At 37.3% G+C, this 20,582-nt stretch overlaps 1 protein-coding gene across 2 annotated transcripts in view; it reads right to left on the bottom strand.

The window, feature by feature from the left end:
- Positions 1–20,582, bottom strand: part of NKAIN2 (sodium/potassium transporting ATPase interacting 2) — a 525,151-nt gene that overhangs the window by 288,581 nt on the left and 215,988 nt on the right. For both annotated transcript variants that reach the window (XR_010439542.1, XM_064707983.1), the window contains exon 2: positions 2,475–2,612. Coding sequence is in view for 1 of the 2 variants with exons in the window: in XM_064707983.1 (XP_064564053.1) it covers positions 2,475–2,612 (138 nt within the window). In the remaining variant the exon portion in view is untranslated. The remainder of the gene's footprint in view (positions 1–2,474; positions 2,613–20,582) is intronic.

The following is a 20,582-nucleotide window of genomic DNA, read 5'->3' as shown; positions in this document are numbered from 1 at the left end:
GCTTGGAAGGGACCTTTAAAAGCCCTTTAGTCCCCTGCCATTGGCATGGATATTTTTCTCTAGATTCAGTTTTTCAAAGTCCTATCCAACATGGCCTTGAACACTTCCAAGGATGGGACATACACAAATTTTCTGATCTGTTCCAGTGTCTACCCAGCCTCATTGTAAATATTTTCTTCCTTATGTTCAATCTAACCCTGCCTTCTTTCAGCTTGGGCCTATTGTTCCCTTTTCTGTCACTACAGGCCCTGGTGGAAAGACCTCCTCTGTCTATCTCATAAGCCCTCGTTATATATTGAAAGGCTACAATAATGTTTGCCCAGAGCTTTCCCTTCTCCAGGCTGAACAATTCCAACTCTCTCAGCCTGCCTCCTGAGGACAGATGCTCTACCCCACTGACTTTTTTCATGGTCCTCCTCTGGACTTGCTCTAACAGATTTATGTCTTTTACTGTGGGCCACAGAGCTGCTCTGTTGATTCCACTAAATAAAGGATGAAATTTTTATCATGGTCTTCTTACTCAAACAGTCTGTGATAACTGGCACATTCAGGTGTCTTTTATGAACTCCAAACAAGACAGTTGGATCTTAGATTGGTTCTATCCAAATCAATGAGATGATGCAGAGAGGCAAACTCACAAAGCCAGATGGGCTCCACAGTTGGGGTGAGCTCTAAGAAAGATGCGTGCGAAAATTAGTTAGAACAGTGTTGCACAACCACATCATTCAGAAAGTCATGTGAACGCACTCAATTTATAAAGCTGGTGTTCTTCCCCATTCACAATGCACTTATCATAGTAGCAGGCCATTTAAATATAATTTTTTGTTTAGCTCAGTTATCCAGTTTATGCCCATGCTTCGTTTTATGCCACAGAATAGTCTTGGGATGGAACATTTAACCCTTTTTCTTTAAGAGATGCTTGAATTTTGCATTTTTATTTTCAAGTCTCTTGTACTGGTCAAAGTACCAGAAAAGAAAGGAAACTCCAGTTCAAATGACTGCCAGTTTTGTAACTTGAAGGAAAACTAAATATTTAAGGCTTTCAACGTACTCTTTAATGTTGATAGGAAATTTTTCAGAATATATTAAATTGTGTGCATGCATAAAGGCATCGCACATGAGGATACAAATTTTCTGCATACAGGAGATCACAGAGACAGAAACACAGACACAAATGTTAATGTATTTCTCCCAGCAGCACAGTAACGTAATATGGATGGTAGCACAGGGGTAAAAGCAAAATTTTTCTATATTCTGAGTGACTACTGGTGTATGAGGGAACAGTTAAGAGAGAGACTTTGCAGAAGAGGGTACAGATTCAGTGGAGTTAACAGAGACAAGGGGTAAAGACTTTAAAATGAAAGAGAAAAAACTGAGAATAGATTTAGATTAGATATTAGGAAATCCACATCACTGTGAGGCTGGTGAGACACTAGAAAACGTTTTCCAGAGAAGTTGTGGATTCCCCATTCTCAGAAGGGGCTCAAGAACAGGTTGGAGTGGAGTTTAAAACAATCTGGCCTACTGAAAGGTGCCCCTGCCAGTTCTGAACCAGGTGATCTTTAAGCTTGCTTCCAATGCAAACCATTCTATCATTTTAAGATCCCCTTGTTTTCATCTGAAATGAAAATATGGTTGTGTATGGGCAAATTTTTCAACTCCTGTCTCTCAAATGTATACAAGTTTTACATGAATTAATAGACAAATTTGACAGTAATTAAAAATTGTTATTAAAATCTAACAAAAGGTATTCTGAATCATGATTTTCAGAGTTGCTGCTATTTTCTCTTTGTAGAAGTACAAATGGCAAAACCCCCAAAAATCCAGAGTTTGAAAAGAGAATTTAATTAATACTGCATTGTGCCAGAGAGTACAGACATACTAAGTCTGTGTATAAGGGGTAACTGAATAAGAAAGAAATGGATTAAAATTATCAATTAAGGTCCAAATCCTTATTTTCATATTGGAGCCCTCAGTCCATTATTTTTAACCATAACATCATACTTCACTTCAGTTTGGATTATAAATTCTAGGAGGCATGTACATAACAGATAAGCAGTTTAGCAACAGAAGTTAATAACAATAATGAGTAACTATAATGAATCACGCCTCTGTTGGGGAGGACCAGTGTATCTAGGAAAGTTACAGCTAACATTTAGACTAGCTCTAAATTCCCCTAATACTGAAGACATTGTAATTCCTTAAGCTGACTCCACTTGAACATTCATATTGTCATGCACTTAATGACCATATTGACTTTTAAATTTTGGAGACTGTTACCAGTTGATTATTGCAGGTGTCCCAAAAGCGCAGTAAGTAAATGTCAAAATGCTACAGAAGAAAATTAAACTAAAATAAGATTTCTATTTGCTTTAAGAATGATGCAGTTTGGAGTATTTTTCTGTTTGTTTTTTTTTTTTTTTTTTTTTTTTCCACATGCACATCAAAGTAAGTAAATGAAATGAAATACTCACTCCTGTTATGTAACGAGGTCTATACTGGATGGTTCCAAATAAGCCAAGAATGACTATAATAATATGTATAAAATTTGCGAGGATGGGTGCCCACTGATAACCAAGGAAGTCAAATATCTGCCTCTCGAGCACAGAAACCTATGATTAAAAAGCAAAAGCATAAATAGATTAGAACAAACCAGAAATCATATATGGAGGTGTTTCCCCATCCCATATCCAAGACAATTGCTCTGGGTTAAAAAAAATACTTGTCAGCAGTAAAATAAGATGACTTTGAAATGCTTCAACTTCTAGTTTCAATGAAAGCTGCACTTCTCACTGGTTACTGAGTTATATTCTACCAAGATACAAAACTTTTCATCTAGAATGGTATGTTTGCAGGAGGAGAAACACAAATCACTCTTACATACAACAGCAAATGTTTTAGGGTATCAGTGTTTTTATCAGTGTTTTATTTCAATGTTTTAGGGCATCGGTGCTGAATACATGTGATAGGTTTATGACTTCTACTCATCTACACTGTTTCCTTTTACAACACCATCCTTTAGCCTGGTCCTGTCTCTTCCACAATTTCACTGCATTTTGATTTTTATCTCTTCTCTTTACCCTAGCTATTCTGCCACTGGGCTTTTACCTGTAAACAAATGCATGCAACTTTTTGACCTGGTTCTGCTGATAATGACTCTAGTTTACATTCTTCCATTGTCAGAAACATCAGCTGAAGTATAAACTTCCCCAAGACTCTAGATAAATAATATAAAATAATATTAAAAATCAATTGGGGAACAATCCCAGTCTGATGTTTAATATAATTCCAAACAGACAGATCAGATCTTAGAAAAAAATGCCTCCTTAACAGCACCAGTAGAAATAATTTCACAATTCCAATAGCAGATGTCCCTTAAGTGGTATTCTAAAATTATGTAAAAATACAGTACTGTAGCCCAACCCATAGGTAGAATGACAAGATTTGACAAAAATAATATTCATATTAATATTAGAAGGCAATGTAATGGTGAAGTAAATTTAGACAGAAAGATCAGGAAGTTTCTTTGACAGCATTCCAACAATTTCACTAACTCGAATGGTGAATTGATGAATTTCACAAAAATGTGAATAATGAAAATAAAATTTAAAAATTAAATTATTATTATTAATAATTAAAATAACAGCAATGTAGACACCACACACTCAAAAAAACAAGAAGAAAAAAGAGCAAGAGCAAGAGAAAGAGAAAGAGAATAAGGAAGAGAAAGAAAAAAAGAACAGGTGGTTACTTCTTTATTAAATATCATTAAATAACAGGTAAATATTTACTGAGTTTATGTTATGATGTGTACGAACTGAATTAGGTTTCTGTGCCAACCACTCTGTTCATTTAAAAAGTAACACCTTTTAGATCAACTACTAAATGAGTAATTACTGGAGTTACTGCTTTTTTATGGTACAGCTATGGGAGAATTTTTCAATTTTCATGCCACAGTCCACTATCACATGAACACTTTTTTTTTTTGAAATTAAATAAGAAAACTTTTCATTAAAAGACAGCCTACATTCACATCAGCATTGCAAATGTAAAAAGGCTGTTAATTATATGCTATGTACTGACATTTGTTGAACTTTGAGATGGAGACTGCCAAAATAATCCCAGGAAAGTTTGCCAGCCATGTAATTTCAAATTTGAGTGCTCAGGTTTCAGGTCAAACACTGAATTTCTCTTTTCAACAGAGACTTCTTTCACACAATTCATCCTTTTTATAACTAGTCTTAGTATTTTGACTACCATTTTATTTTACATTTTTATTGAAAGAAATTATGTTCCTACATGATCCAAAATGTTTATGAATTATTTGTGCTATCCTACAACTCTCCCTAGCAGAGGAAAGTCACAGAAGAGTTCCCAGAATCCCAAGACATGTCTAATGGTGACAATGGAATGAAGAAGAAACAAAAAGAAGATCAAGCTGTATTAGGAACTTCATGAAAATTCAGATTGCCTGTGCTTCTAAGTTTATCATTAAGAAATATTTCCTTGACTACAGACAGTAATTTATATTAAAAAATGCCAATGTGTGGCATGAAGCAGTATTACATAGGTCAGTGTAAAGTCTGTTACGTGTATCAGCAAAAGACCTGTTACACCTAAGTGCTGTTAAACAGGTAACAAAGGGAAAATTATCCCTCTGAGCACAGAGCTCTTATTTTCATCAGATAAACAAAGAGTAAATGAGAGGAGCAAAGCAGTGTCAAAAAGAGTGCAGACTGTACACTAGTCTGTTTTTAGTTTAGTAACAGTAGAGATTCAGCAAGCAAAAAACAATGCATGGGAAGATGCAAATCATTCAAACAGCAGGAGATCATCCAGTTAAGTATGCCAATTACAGAGGAAAATTACAGCATGCTAGTTAATTGTATAAAAAGTAGAAAACCTCATATTCCTGACACGACTTCTAGTCAAAAATGAAACTGTGCCACCATGCACCAACATATTTTGTTTTGCTTGTCTTGGTGAAAGATGCAGTTCCACCAAAACTTCCTTGTGGGACTGCATTGGATAAATGGCCATTTTGTGAGAATCTTTCCTTTTCATAAATCAGTGTACTCTTTGTTTTTTCCCATTGCCAGTAATTCCTTCATTACCAAGCAACCACTCAGATTTTGTGGTCATGTTGAAGTTGAGGTGAGTAAATACCAGACAGCGGGGCACACAAGGCAGGGGGTAAATTCAGAAGAAAAGGACAAGTCTGCGCCACTTCAGTCCATGTATATCTACCTCTCATTTGCTACAGGCAGAATTGCTATTAAATTTTCTCACGTCACTTCAAGGAGTCAGCTGTGTGCAGGAGCTGCTGAATATGTGAAATGGCAGCACTCTGTCAGGTATGTACAGATGAAATGCTGTGGAAATGCAACTCCTCCTTAGAAGATCACACTAACATGGCAAGGTGCATTGTGGATTTATGAAATGGAAATTATAGGACAGAACTAGATCTTTATTCCTACTTCCTGAAGAGATGAAGATGAAGAGACACTAAAACTTATCCACAAACAAACGAAAATATAATAGAGACTTTCTACATGAGTTACTTTCTAAAAAATCTCACTGTGCTTCCAAAAGGAGAAAAGTAGAAAGTAGGACAAAGTAGTAACAAAGACTATTAAAAATAGTATTATGTAGCTTCCTCCTCTTCCACAGATGTCAGAATCATAAGGGATTTCCTTACATAGCAAGAGAAAATATAGATGTGATTTTGAAAGCATTTTATCCCTTTGCTGCAAAATTTTTGGTTAAACAACTGCACTTTTTCAAATCATACCTGCTAGCTTCAATGTTTAATGATGTTTCAAGGATATTACGGAGATAAAGGAAAGAACTAACAAAGAAATATCAATCTTTAAAGTCAAGGAATTTTCTTTCTTCCTCCTCAGGGATTGGTACTGGCACTTTAGCATTTCTGTTATTGACATGGGCACTGAGGTCTCGTGCACCTTCAGTGAGTTTGCTGATGCCACCAAGCTGTGTGGTGCAGGTGACACACTGGAGGGAAGGGATGTCATCCAGAGGGACCTGGTCAGGCTTCAGAGGTCCATTTGTGTGAACCTCATAAAGTTCAACCAGGCCAAGTACAAGGTCCTCCATCTGGATTTGGGCAATTCCAAGCCCAAATCCAGGCTGTGCAGAGAGTGGATTGAGAGCAGCCCTGGGTAGACAGACATGGGGTTGTTTGTGGACAAGAAGCAAAACACAAGCTGGCAAAGCGCACTTGCAGCCCAGAAAGCCAACCCCATCCTAGGCTGCATCAAAAAACAGTATGGCCTGCAGGGTGAGGGAAGGGATTCTGTTCTCCTACTCTGCTCTGCTGAGACTCCAGCTGGAGTGCTGCATCCAGCTCTGGGGTCCTCAATACAAGAAAGATGTCAACTGGTAGGAACAAGTCCACTGAGTTCACTGACTAAGTTGGTCACGGGGCTAGACACCTCTCCTGTGAAGACAGGCTGGGAGAGCTGGGACTCTTCAGCCTGGAGAAGAGAAGGCTTCAGGGAGGCCTTAGAGCAGCCTCCCACTAGCAAAGAGGGGCTTACAAGAAACCTGGAGAGGGATTTTTTTAACGAGGGCATGCAATGACATGACAAGGGGAAATGGCTTTAAGATGAAAGAGGGTAGATTTAGATTAGCTATTCGGAACTCTAAGAAACCCTTTCTTGTGAGAGTGGCAAGGTATTGGAACAGGTTGCCCAGAGCAGTTGTGGACTCCTCACTCTCTGGAGGTGTTCAAGACCAGGCTGGATGGGGCTTTGAGAAATGTGGTCTAGTGAAAAATGTCCCTACCCATGACAGGGGTGCTGAAACTAGATAATCTTTAAGGTCCTTTCCAACCTAAACCATCCTGTGATTCTATGATTCAGGGAAAGAGTTTAAATTGAGAAAAGCAAAAAGGAAAAAGGTTGCTTTGGATGAAGAAGTATAATGTGGTTGAAAAAGAAAAATATGTTTTAACTCAATTCCAGGCTAATAATGCAGTAAACTCAGAGTGTAGGATTATGGACAGTCAGGTTCTAATATTAGAAAATAATCACTCACCACATTGTCTTCTTAGGCAGATTTGATGTATTCACTGATAAAATTACAGAAGACTTTATTTAAAGGGAACTATTTTACTAACACATTATTTTTTCTGGACTCTGGCAAACTGTTGTAAAAATAAATAGAAAATAAAATGAACCCATATAGTGCCAAATTGGCATAGCTCAAAAACTATTTCCACATTCTTCTCAGAGGCTGGTTGTTGTTAATAGATGAACAGTGTTACTGACCTTGAGGGATCTATGAGTTGAATTTCCAGAGGAAAATGAAAAGCATCTGGAGATGATTCTCAAAGTATATGATTGGACTAGAATTTCAGAAAGGCACCACAAAGAAGAAACCAGTCAAAAGATGATTTATAACACAAACTCCAAAATAGAAAATGACTAAGTGCCTTTGCTCAGAAATCTCCTTGAGAAGAAACTCAACCACGACTGAAGAAACTCAACCACGACTACTTTACAATGATACAGAATTTAAACTTTGCACTGTTATAAATTAAATTTCACATAGGCAGAGACACGCAAGAGGATATGTACAGCCCCTGCCAGCCAAGGTCCTTGGACAGCAAACACGGCACACAGGTGCTCAGCACGCCAGGGCTGGGGCAGGGTCACGCAACTGGCTGAATGGTGGTAACAGGCTCTCAGCAAAATCCAAAGGAAGAAGAGCTTAAATTACAGTGCAGGAGAATCAAACAACCATGGTTTATATCATTGAATGGCTCACACTAAGAATGAGCAAGGAAATTAAGCTCTAATCACTAAGTCATTAAGTCCCCTCAGCAAAACTGTGTTGTATCAGATGCCCACACCATCTAATAATTCCCTTCTTGTTTATGTTAGCTTTTAAGTTTTTAAAATACTTTCAGTTCTTGCTCTATGGCATAGAAAATTAAAAAGAGTCAAATAAACACAAGTATTTTTGGGCCTTTAGCTTATGAATGATTTCTAATGCTAAAGCCTGCCTGCATGAGTACAATATCCCCAGCTAACATTCCCCCAGCACTTCCATAATTTTGAGGCAGAATGCATTTATTTGTGCCATTCCTTAGAGAGGCTCATTTAATTTTTCATCAAAATTTCAGATAGTATCCTGAGATAGAGAGCCCAGTTACTCAGAAAATTCTCCACAGTCACCCAGCAGAAAAACAGATTAATATTTTGAAAGTCAAATCTATGTGAAATACACATACACATCTGCAAGCGTGCATGCGCATGTGAGTCAAGTCTTTTACTGTAAGACAGCAGGGTAGATAAAAACCTTTTTTTTTTTTTTGTAAGAAGAAAGGTAAAAAAGGCAACACTGAAATTAAATGCTGTGAAGAGCTGTGGACACAATGGTGTTCGTGGTGCATCTAATATAAACCATCAAGACCATAGCAAAAACAGGTAATTGAAGTTAAAATCAAGAAGGAATTAGTTTCCACTTGTCCATTCGTTCCTCAAAGGAATCACATATATAATACTAAGCCACCATCCTTAATCCATTTGATATTTCTGAGAAAAGGAATAGGCCTTCACCACTCTTGATAAGAAGCTAATCACAGTTTTTAAAAATCCTGTGTAGGACCACATTCCTGCATCATATTTTGTATAAGTGTATTCTGCTGTGACCTACTAAGGACAACAAACCTTTCCTCAGGTACAGAGTGCATTCTTAGTCTCAGCTGCTGCCTTCCCTAACTGAGTGCAGCAATAATAAAAAAATGGCAAGTACAAGTTTTGTATAGTAGGTTTGCTGTTATGTAGTAGTGAGAAGCATATCTACACAGCATTGTAGAGATAATTGTGCCTGAAATGGCTATAGTTTTTACTGTACAAGACCAAATTCACTTTTACTAATATTTAAAACAACAACAAAAATCCAGAATTTGTGAGGCATATTACATTTCAATGCTCTTGAAACCAGCAGAGCATTTCAGTTAATTTTTTTGTTTCTAAGTTTTGTATACAACTGCACACTCGATCCCAAAGACTTGCTTAGATGGGTTAGAGTCTTAAGTTCATGACACGATTTAGAGCACAAATATTAAAATCAGGGTACAGCAAATTTTGTGTGTGTGTGCATATGTGCATGCTTTAAGAGAACAGAGTTTATTTTTTCTGGCTGGCCACCAGTAGCAAGAATTAGAGATTTGTCAGAACACATTATTTTTGTGTGTCTGAAAGAAAATTTAAAAAATCCATCTCATGAAAACTCTTCTACCCATGAGCCTATCAATAAGTTAGTAGTTCAGCTACAGGATGAACTTTAGCAGCAGGTGCTAAATTTTAATCCCTGTACATATTTTATTTCCTGCTCATGAACACTTGTAATAACAATTTGCAAATTATTTAATATGACATATTTGCATGCCGTCAAACACAGGGAGAGGTGCATAGAAGTGGTTTGCTCTCAAACAGATAAACTGGGTCAAGTTATGAGATTCTGTTTTACCTTAAAACCAAGATAATGTTGTAGCACAAAATACTCAGCTGCCAAATGCCAGCAAGGGGGTGTAACAAGAAGGCTAGCTGTGACTGTGGCCAAAAGAGGGATCGTGACAGATGGGTTAGTGACCACCAGTGGGAATTAGTTTAAACACTGTCAACGTATGAGTTTCCTTCCATGTCTTTGGCTGACCCTTATTTCTCCCTCCATCTCTCTCTTAATCTTTCTCTCTCTCTTCCCTGTTCACATCCTTCTAGCAAGAACATCGAAGCACTGGCACCCACACTTTAAGGTGGCAAAATTCAATTTTACTGACACTGCTGAGAAAGCTTGAGCCAATTCTAAATGTAAAAATGCTTTTGAATTAAGATTTAATAATAATTTATGATTGAATAATCTGAATTGGCCTGCAGTAAAGCCTGAAGGCAAAATCAAGAATGCAGAGATCATTCAGAAAGATTAGCCTGATCAAATACTTTCAAATTGTTTCTGTCCTTATGGAGATATTTATCAATAAAATAGATCTTGGTTTCATTAAAAAAAATACAACTAGCTTCTACACACTGGTTCATATTATGCTATATTACATTTGTAAACTCAAGAAAGATGCGATAATGCTGTCATAGAATTTAAAGAAGGAAGTATCTCAGGTATGTTCAGGTAGTGAACCTAACTTCTATGTATGATTCTCAGTCCAGGACAAACTCTGGTTTAATACACGAAAAAAAATTGCCCTATAACAACAACAAAAAATTATTCTCTAGTTCTCAGCAGGAAAGGCACACCTGTAAGAAACCTCATTAGCCAAATTATTTTGAGTGGAGTTGGCAGGGATCACTCATTATCTCATCAGGTCTGAGTCTCATCATAATAATAACAACCAGGCATTTAGTATCAGAGTGAAAATCAAATGAAAATAGCCAATCTAGAGTCATTAGTTGTTGTGTCCTGATGGTTTTATTTGTATGCAGGTATATAAGTGTCCACAAAGCAAGAGAGAGAATGACATGGTGAGAGAATGTCAAGTAGCCCATGTCAGAACAGTAAGGCAGAGAGGGCTCGTTTGTAATCTCTCATTCCACAATTAAACCTGGATAAGCAGAATGCTGACTTTATTGGCCTTAGAGAAATCTCTCTCAAGATGCTTCTACTGGAGTAATCATTATTACTACATGGAATATTTGAAGCGCCTGCTACATTTTCATGCCTTGGCATCACCTGAAAACTGATATATAAAATATACCGATCACTTTATGGAAGAAAGATAATTGACATCAGTTATAGACAGAAAAGTTTCTACCTGCTGAACTTTGCCTATTACCTGTGTATAAAGCCATCCATCCTTAGAGAGCTTCAAGTACTGTAGAAGGATAGAAGGCATTTTCTCTGCAACACGGCTGCCTTAGGGTCAGACTTGTTATCTGGTCTCTACACAGAGTCCAAGGGAGAAGCACAAGGTCTCACCAGATGTCCAGTGTTCCCAGTTCCCAGGATCAGCACCTTTAAATTCAATGGCAGCTGGGGAACACTGATTACTGTCTACAACCCAGTTCTATGAACATACATTGCTATCCAAAGCATCAAGGTTTTTTGGTTGTTTTGGGGTTTTTTGGTTAATAAAGAAAATGTCGTATTCATATAGGCTAGTTCAATACTTAATTCAGCTTGAGAGTTTTTGATTTGAACTGGCTAATTTGCATCATATTTCAATATTTAATCATTTTTATTCAATCTTTTTTGGAACATGATTATAAGGGGAAAAAAGGCAGCACATGAAGCACTCTCTGCTGTCATTGTCATTACAGGAAAACTCTAGGTCATTCCAGCTCCCATGGACAGCTAGAGTGACTCAGTCAGACACTGCTCCCATTGGATATTTCAAGGAAAACACAAAGAGATGGGTTTTCCCTGATTTTATGAAACAATATGTTTTAATGAGTGGGACCCTAAGCTTTCTGTTTTGAAAAAAAATACAAAAGCTATCACCTGCCCCTGGAAACACAGCCTCTGCAATATAAGTAAACAGTACAGATTATAGTCTCATTCTCTAGTCTTTTCCAACATTAACACTTCAATAAAATTAAGAAGCAGTCTGTTCAGTCCTTTTCTCTAGCCCCTATTACAAAAGCAATGAATATAAAGCTAGTAGGTAATGAGCAATGTACTAATTAGGTATGCTGAACTCCTTTTTAGTAGCCAATTCATGTATGGATACAAATATTTCCTTCTCTTAATACATTCTTTCTGAAGTACTGTCTATTTGCTTTCAAGCTTTATCAACTTAAAAACTAACAAATACAGAAAAAGGGAAAACTTTATTAAAGTTCCAACTTGGTGAGATGCAAAGCTCTCCTCCTAGTCTGTTATACAGAGAAGTTAAAATGTGAGGGACACGGAAAAGGATAAATGCAAAACTCTGACAAAAGAATAAACACACAAGATAAATGCTTGATATATTTTACAGAGCTACTAGGTGTTAGTAGTGATGAGAGTGGTGTAAAAAATATACACTTCCATGCAAGTAGATTGTCCAGAAAAAATGTATTTGGAATAAAATTAAAAGTTTCAAAAGAAGGGAAGGTCAAAACCAGTCAAAGCAGTCAAAAACATTTATCTGAGAATAATTTACATCTACTAATTTGAGACTAAAATCAGATTTTTACTGGGTGTTTATTCTGTGTACTGAAGGCTAGTGTTGTGTCCTGGATTAAACTCATTTGCTTACTCAAATTATACACTCAAGCAGAGTAGCACATTCTCAGAAGATATGTTAGTGATGAAAATTTTGCTAAATAACTAAAATAAGGCTTTTTAAACTGTCTTCCTGTTCTTCATATGGTAAAAACCTGACAAAAGTATTATACTTCTCTGTATTGAAAAAAGAATAGCATCCATTTGCTGACACCAGTCGGTACCTTAACATTGTGAGGAAGGCTGGAAAGGGCTGCCTAACAAACCTGCATGGCTGACATGACAGTGTTTGTGGCAGGTTTTTCCTTCATAAGGAGAGCCAATCACACACAGTAAACCAAAAATTGGCTGCTTGTCCGATTTTATCCTCTACTCTTCTGCATTTGCCTTCGAATCTTTGTTTTCCCCACCTCCCAGTTTGCTTTCTTTAATTCAGTGCCCACAGCAGCTCCACTTGGAAGCAGGAAAAGCTATAATCTAGCACTGCTGCAAGCTCTCCCCCAGCAGAGGCCTGTCCCTGCCAATAGCTGTCATCATTCAAGTGGCACTTGCTGGCACAGAGTTGCAGCAATTTCTTTCCACTTTTCCATCCCTCATATCCCCAGCTGTTCCAAGGGGGTGATCACCTTGCTGGTTTCATGAGGTCTAGAAAACGCAGCAATAATTATTGTGCTGGCAGTGCTGAAGGCAGCCAACATCACTAAGGCAGGAATTGGAATGCAGCCCAACCAACACAGCAGAATCTACTAATTTGTTGCACTGAATATTCTGTTGTAAGAAATAATCATGAGCCTTGTGATAGACTATGAAAGGCAAATTACATCGCCTGAGCCAGAGCCTTCTACAGTGCCTAGCAAAAATTAAAAAAAAAAAAAAAAACCAACAAGACCCCCAAAAGAACCAAAACAACAACAGCAAATCCCAGAAGCAAAACTGAACCTGACAATTTTGGGTTAGCTGCTTAAATCTAGCCTTTTAAATTCCCCATCTTGTCAGTAAATTACTGCCTTGAATTTACAAAAAAAGCCAATCTTCTATCCAGTCATGGCCTGTCAAAAAAAAAGAGGTGTTTATAATTGGTTTTGACCAATTTTGTGTGTATTACACTAGGAGAGGAAGGCTAACAGTCTTCACTTTAATTTCATATCGCATGATACCTTACACAAAATTGTAAAAAATCTGGCAGTTAACCTTTCTTCCTATAAATGTATTAGTCAATGTTTGAAATGATGCACGTCCATGACTTTCTAACCCCTGCTAGAAAGCAGATTTTAGTACAATTATTTGAAGGTAACTACAGCATCTTTTCTGAAGCAAATTCCTATTATTAATGGAAAAATAGGAAAAAAAATAACATTTACATAACACCAAATGCCTGAGTGCTTCTTAGTGGTATAGGTGACCTCTCTGGAGAGAGAGCATTTTTAACTCAAGGAAAAGATAATCTGATAATATTTTGCTTGCTGCTTCTCTGCTAAGGCAACAGCACACCTTTATGCAATGAATGCAGCACCTGCTGGCTCCTGCTTTGTGCTGCATGGCACTGCTTTGACTGTGGTAATGGTTTACCCAGTGGTTTGCCTCTAGCCTGATGACATTCTGATGGGAATTCCATTTACAGTGAAGATACAGGAAGCTGCTTTCCCTGGCAAACAATGCAGTTATGTGGAAAAGGAACTTTGGTTAGCGATAGCTGCCTTCTTTCAAGCAGGAAAAAGTAACTGAAGCAGAATCAACCTCTCTCACTCCTGCTGATCTGTTACCTCAGCCAAGGAAAGGAAGGATCAATGCCCATTCAAGATGCCCTGATATTGACAGGCAATTGTACATTGGAGAGAAGAAGGAATAGATAAAGCTTGTGCACATCTGAGAATATATCAGGAAAAAACAGGAGTCATCAAATTTTCCAGTAACGTATCTCACAATACAAAGTAAATTATGGTGAAAAATAAAACTTTAGGGTAAAGACAACTTCTTATTGTGGGAAACTAATCAAATATTTCTCAGATTTCTGTTGAGAACTGACAATGGTTGTCAGCACCAATAATATTTTTAGGGATGTTCATGTCTTTTCTTTGTGAGAAGCTCAGGTAGGAACCATTGATTCATGCATAGGTGCTGTCCTCTAGATAGAACTGTCTTCCCTGCTGTGGGGCCTGCTGCTAAACTGCAAGTCTCTTCCTTCATCCCCTGCCTAGCAGGTTTCACCCCACATATGGCTGTAAAACCCTTTGAACTAAACAAATGGACCTTCCTCTTGTAAGGATACTATCTTAGAAAAGAAGCCACTGGCCCATCCCAATCGTACCTTTTATTTAGAAAGCAGAGGTGAAGTCCAATCTACCTAATGTAGGACTCTAGCTTCTATCCACATTTTAGTTATTGAATCTCCACCAAATTTCTGGTATACTAAATTAAAGCGTGTCACTGTCAGCTGTCACAGATGTCTTTTGTGAAAAACCCTTTCTTTAGGATTTTTCCTCTTCCTGAGAAGCTGTGGCTTCAGCAACAAAATGTAAACAATGGTTATCTGCTGCTGTGGAATGCAACAGGTGGATGCGTGATTGGTCTTGGGTGAATGTTTGGATTTACTGACCAGTCACGGCAGAGCTGGGTCTCACTCTGTGCTGAGACACAGACCTTTGTTTATTCATTCTTTTTTTATTCTTAGCTTAGCTAGCTTCTGAGAACTTTCTCTCTATTTCTTTTTAGTATAGTTATAATGTAATACATATCATAAAATAATAAATCAAGCCTTCTGAACATGAGGTCAACATTCTTATCTCTCTCTTCACCCTGAAAAACCCTTGCAAGCTCTGTAACAGTCGGCCTCCAGAGGCAAATCCATTCTAAGTGCAGGTAGCTAAGAAAAAATAAATATGATCCATCCATTTAATTTAAAAGAACCATAATTATTACTAAATTAATCAATACGTGTGATAGACCAGGAATAGACTGCTGGGGTCTATGCTGTTCCAGGGACTGCCACAGATTCCCCATGGGATTCAGACAAAATCTTTTAGCTTCAAGGTAATGCAGTTAGGCAGTATTTAAATCCTGATCTCAAAATGGATCCATGTGGCACTGTAGGTTTCACTGAGTTTCTCTAATAATTAAGTTTCTATGTTAGTTAAGCAACTGTGAATATTTTATGTTGTTTAATCTGTAAGGTGAAAGTTGTTCAAAGGCAAGTATTAACTTTCAGCATTATTATACACTGGACTTTCTCTTCCACTCTTGTAGAAGTATGTCAGGAGTCAGAGGTGAGATCAAAAAATGTCTTTTCAACAATTCCTTATTTTATCCATCAGTGTGATGGATATAAATTTGCTCAAATACTATTTGACCAGTTTCTTCTCTTCCTGTGTGGAAGATAACAGGTTAGATTGGGGGAAAAAAATGATTAATGCAACTTGTTATGGGAGAATTGACAATATTTCTGTTAAAAGATGTTAAGAACCAGTGACTGAACCTTCCTAGTATAACTTCTTTCATAAAGCTTCAGAAAAACGGAACACTTGAAGTATGTTTTAATGGGAAGTTATGTGGAAGTTATGCAGAAACTTTATGTCTATCCAAATCTGCAAGGTAGACAATAGTAAAATTTCCAGAATATTGCTGGAAAGGATATTACAACAGTGAATGAGTAGGCATCAAAATGACAAATGAAATGAAGTTCTGATAAATGCAAAATTATGTACCTCCACAGGAAAGAATATTTACCGTACACAGTGGATGATTCTAAATTAACAATCACTACTCAGGAAATTATAAAATTATTCCAGAAAATTAGCATAAAATGTCAGCTTGATGATAAACAACCCCCAAATTTCAGAAATCATTAAGAAAGAATGGGCAATGAAACAGAAAACTGTACTATTAAAGAGAGCACCACACTTGCAACAGTTGATACAGTAAAGCTCAATAAAGCTGGAAAAGTAAAGTACAAAGAAATGTAACAGGGATTATCAGAATAGTGGAAGATTTCTACTGAGGACAGACAAAATTAATTAGGGCTCTTGAAGTCAGAAAAGAGAGAGCTGTAGGAGAATATGAAAAACTCTTAAAAATCAAGGATTACATAAAGTAAATAGGTAAGGAGCAGGTTTTATTACTTTTTCTAGCACTAGTCATAGAGGCAGTTGGCTGCAATGAAGTGAGACAAGTTGAAAAGAAAAAAGAAATATATTTTTACAGGGTTAATAATGAACCTGGGAAATATATTTCAACAGGCTTTTGTGTTTTAGACAGAAAAAATGCAGATAATTTCATGGAAAATTAGTCCATTGATAGCAGATAAAAATGATGGTCTTGCTACAGCCTTTGGTTTAAGAAGTCTCATAATTACCAACTGCTGAAAGCTGAGAGGGTAAATTGAAGGAATGACCATACTCTACAGGGTCCTACACTGTTCACTAGGCAACTGCAACCGGCTGCTACTTGAGGCAGATTTCTGTGCTTAGGTGATCTTTTGTTCTCATCTAATATGGCTTTTTTATTTTCCATTTGAAATAGCTTACAGGTTTGGGTTTGATAGTTTTTTTTGTTGATGCTGTTGTTTTTGGGTTTTTTTTTTGTTGTTGTTGTTTGTTTGTTTGTTTGTTTGTTTTGTTTCCTTGGGTTTATTTTTTTTTCAATTTAAACTGCAATGACATGACTGCAAAATCACAAACTTTATTAAAATGATGCCCATTGATGGCATATGAGAATATGCATACTTATGCTTAAGTCACAGAACATTATGCCTTCAGACCATGAAGTCTGAAGTGCTAAGATTTAAACTGGGTCAGGAACAAACTCAATATGATCTACAATCATGCTGCCTGAACTTATTTATAAAATGACTTTCAGCATGGCAATTTTAGAGACATTCCCTGTTTACATTTTAGGAACGCTGCAGTACAGTCATCTCTTTTAGGTCCTGTGGAAAGCTGCTCTCTAGTGGCTAATGGGAAAGACCAAGAATTAGGAGAGTATAAAATGAAATAATTTCCTTTATTTACAAATCCTCATTCATTTGTTCTCATTTTCAGCTTATTGAACACATACATAGACATGACGTTGAACAGCACTATTTCAAAACTTTTGAATAATACCGTAAAAGGCTCCATTTACTTACACATCAAGATACAGGGGGGCACAGAGGGAGGGCAAAGCTAAGGAACAACTCGTTTTATTTGTAGATAAAATGAGACTTCAAGAAACCTAGCTTAAGCCTGGATTTGGTAATCCTTTGCGATGGCTAACTCTTGTCTATCCTGGGATAGGTATTGCAGGGCTGATCCTTCTCAGCTATTTCTCTTCAATTGTTCACATCCTCTGTGGTTGTTAGCAAGCCTACCTATATAATTAAATAAATTTGCAATTCTGCCACTGTGCCTTTTATCTGAAGACTCTTATAAAAGGACACGAAACACCACTATCTTAATTTTAAAAATAAGGACTTGAAGAACAAATAGGCTATAGATCCACCAAAAATCACCCAGCTGAATACACCAGCATGGACCTGACAGTGAAGTATGCAGTCTCTACTTGCACTGAAGACAGCTGTTAAGTGGCACTTTTCTTTTGTTATCAAGAACCTGAAGACAGCCATCTATCCATTTATAATAAACATCTGTTACTAATATTATTATCTGGCTCTAATAATGTATGTCATGAAAAAATACAAGACTGTCAGGTATATTAACAATAAATTGATGGTGTTCCTGAATCTTTAAAAGCATACAAAATATGAACAATTCCTTATTTTAATGAGTCCCTTCATATCAGCATAGCACCAAGAGGTGACACATCTGCTACAGGACACACCCTCACTCAATACTGACACTGCAATAAGGACAAACCAGTCAGTGTATTTTGAAACAAAAAGATATTTCTCAGATATGGCAGATTAGTGCCACATCATGCAAGCTGGAGCACAAGACAAAAAAAGTCTTTTTCAAGCTTAAAGTGCAATATTTTGAAGAGGAAATATATACTCTATTAAGTCTGCATAGGAAGAAAAGAATGGCAGATGGAAAACTCCACTGCATGCTTCAAGAGCCACTCACCAACCACTGAATGTTGGCCAGTAAAAAAGCTACACCTTATTAAGTTATAAAGAGGAAGGTGAATTTGGCTCTAGTGGGAAAGTGCAATAATTTTTGGTTACTGATGAATAGTTGCCTCTAAACAAAAGAAATTCAAGTTCTGCTTTGAAAAGGGCGGACATAACTGAAATAATGAGTTTGGGGCAAGGCACACGACATTGCAGATAACCATCCTTTAAAGTCTTTCTATACAACTAATCTTAAACTTGAAGCTTTTCATACCTAAACTGGCAATCCATTTGCTTTGGGCCTGAGAACATGAATGAACATTCAATGAATGAACACAAGCTCATAAGTTGGTTGGATAAGGGAGTTTCCTTGGACTTTGCACAGTTTCCTTGAGATGCAGGTAGCTAAGAGGTCTAGACTCCCCAGCTTTGTAAAATTACATTTTGTTATGCTACACAATATGTACCTTAGAAGAATAAAAACATTAAAATGAAAAATGATTATTTTAAGGGACCTCCAAAACAGCTCTTTCTTCTTGTGAATCCACAAACGGAAGTGACTAAAGATAACAAAAAACTCAATTGGTATCAAAAGTCTATAGAAAAACTGCATTATTATGGCAATAATACAACCATTTCATTGCCTTGGGAAGCAGCAATATTATCAATGGCAAACAGGTAATGATTAATAACAACACAAATCTGGACACTGAAAGTACTAAGGTAGGGAATCAAATTTCCTTTCCTGCTATTTAAAGGCAGCAAACATGGATTTAAGCTGAACCAGGCTGACACTTAGCATTTGCAAAAAAAGTGATTCATGTACATGTATAATATGGGCTTACAAATCCGTGCTTATGACTGTAGTTTTTTACCCATTCAGTTCATTAATCTAGGCAATGGGAAAGATAATTCCACTTGTATCTAGATATTATGACTACTATAACGGGCAAGCTATTAATATTGTCTGAGGGATAATATCATCAGATATCTCAACAGAATCAAAGTAATATGAAGCAATATACTACACTGTAGAAAAAAAGTCACTTTTTTTTCCCTGAATACTTGAGAAAGTATTAAGACACAGAGATATTTATGATCTTATTTTATATGTTAACATGATATTTTTCATTTCCAATATGTTTCTTAACTTGTGCTGTTCCACCATGTCACTGTGCTCCTCGTTCTGTCCTTCACTGGCAAAACTATGTAGAGTTGAGGAGCCCCAACTTTTATGGGATATTGCCTAACACAAATTTGCGTGACTCTACAATACTGCTAGGGCAGCATTTCATCACTAAACCTGATTAAACTATTGTAATCCCATTGTTACGAAACCAGACATTATTGCAAAAAACAGAGCCTGGTACTATTTACTCTCTACATACTTTCTTCTGGAGAATTTTATGAGTAATTCCTCAGGTTTTGGTGATTACTTTTTAATTTATTTAACTTCCTACTATAAATTAAGAAATATCCCATTAGTGAACGCAATTAAAAACCTCACAGTTACGAGAAGTATGAAGCCTAGCCATGAAAAAAAATCAGATGAAAGAAACTGTCTATAACTCATACTGTTTTCATTCTAGTATAGCTAATTAACTCACATTTTACTTACAATCCTGTGCTGAGTGCCCAGGCAGTGGGGTACCTGCCCTGTGTTGGACATGGCCAGTTTAAGTGGGCTCCCACTCACCCATCCTAGGGAAAGGCTGAGGCCCCCAGACGAGATGGCAGTGCCTTAGGGAAGTGAGTGTAGGGATGGGCAGGACACAGCCCATGAGCAATTAATGAGAGGAAAAAGGTGTGAGAAACAGCCCTTTGAGGCCCAGGATGGAGGTGGGGAGGATGAGGTGCTCCATGTGCCTGGACAGAGTGCCCTGCAGTCCCTGGGGAGGCCAGGCTGGAGTGGGGAAACAGCACAAGGCAGGAGACAGGAGAGGATTGTCATGGGCTGATCCTACCCCCATTCCCCATCCCCATGCACCAGTCAGGGTGGGGAGGTAGACAAGTTGGGAATGACAGAGTGAATTTGAGCCTGGGAAAAAAAGCCAGGCAATGGGTGTTTAGTTTTTGTTTCCCACCATCCAAATCCACTTTAATTGGCAATAAATTTAGACAATTTTTTTCCCAAATTGCATCTCTTTTCTCTTTGACAATAATTGGTGAGTGATCTCCTTGCCTTTATCTTGGCCCATGAGATTTTAATCTAATTTTTTTACCCTGGTTCTGTAGAGGAAGGGGAGTGAGAACAACAGGGTGAGCACATGGCAGCTGGCCAAGGTCAGCGCTCCATGGCTGTGACAAACTTAAAACCAGAACAAAAAATATTGCCCCGAATATCTATGATTTTGATTAA

Source organism: Zonotrichia leucophrys, chromosome 3 (assembly GCF_028769735.1).
Source record: "Zonotrichia leucophrys gambelii isolate GWCS_2022_RI chromosome 3, RI_Zleu_2.0, whole genome shotgun sequence".
Taxonomy (NCBI): Eukaryota; Metazoa; Chordata; class Aves; order Passeriformes; family Passerellidae; genus Zonotrichia; species Zonotrichia leucophrys.
The sequence above is the reverse complement of the archived record's forward strand: the minus strand, read 5'-3'. Positions and strand labels throughout refer to the sequence as shown.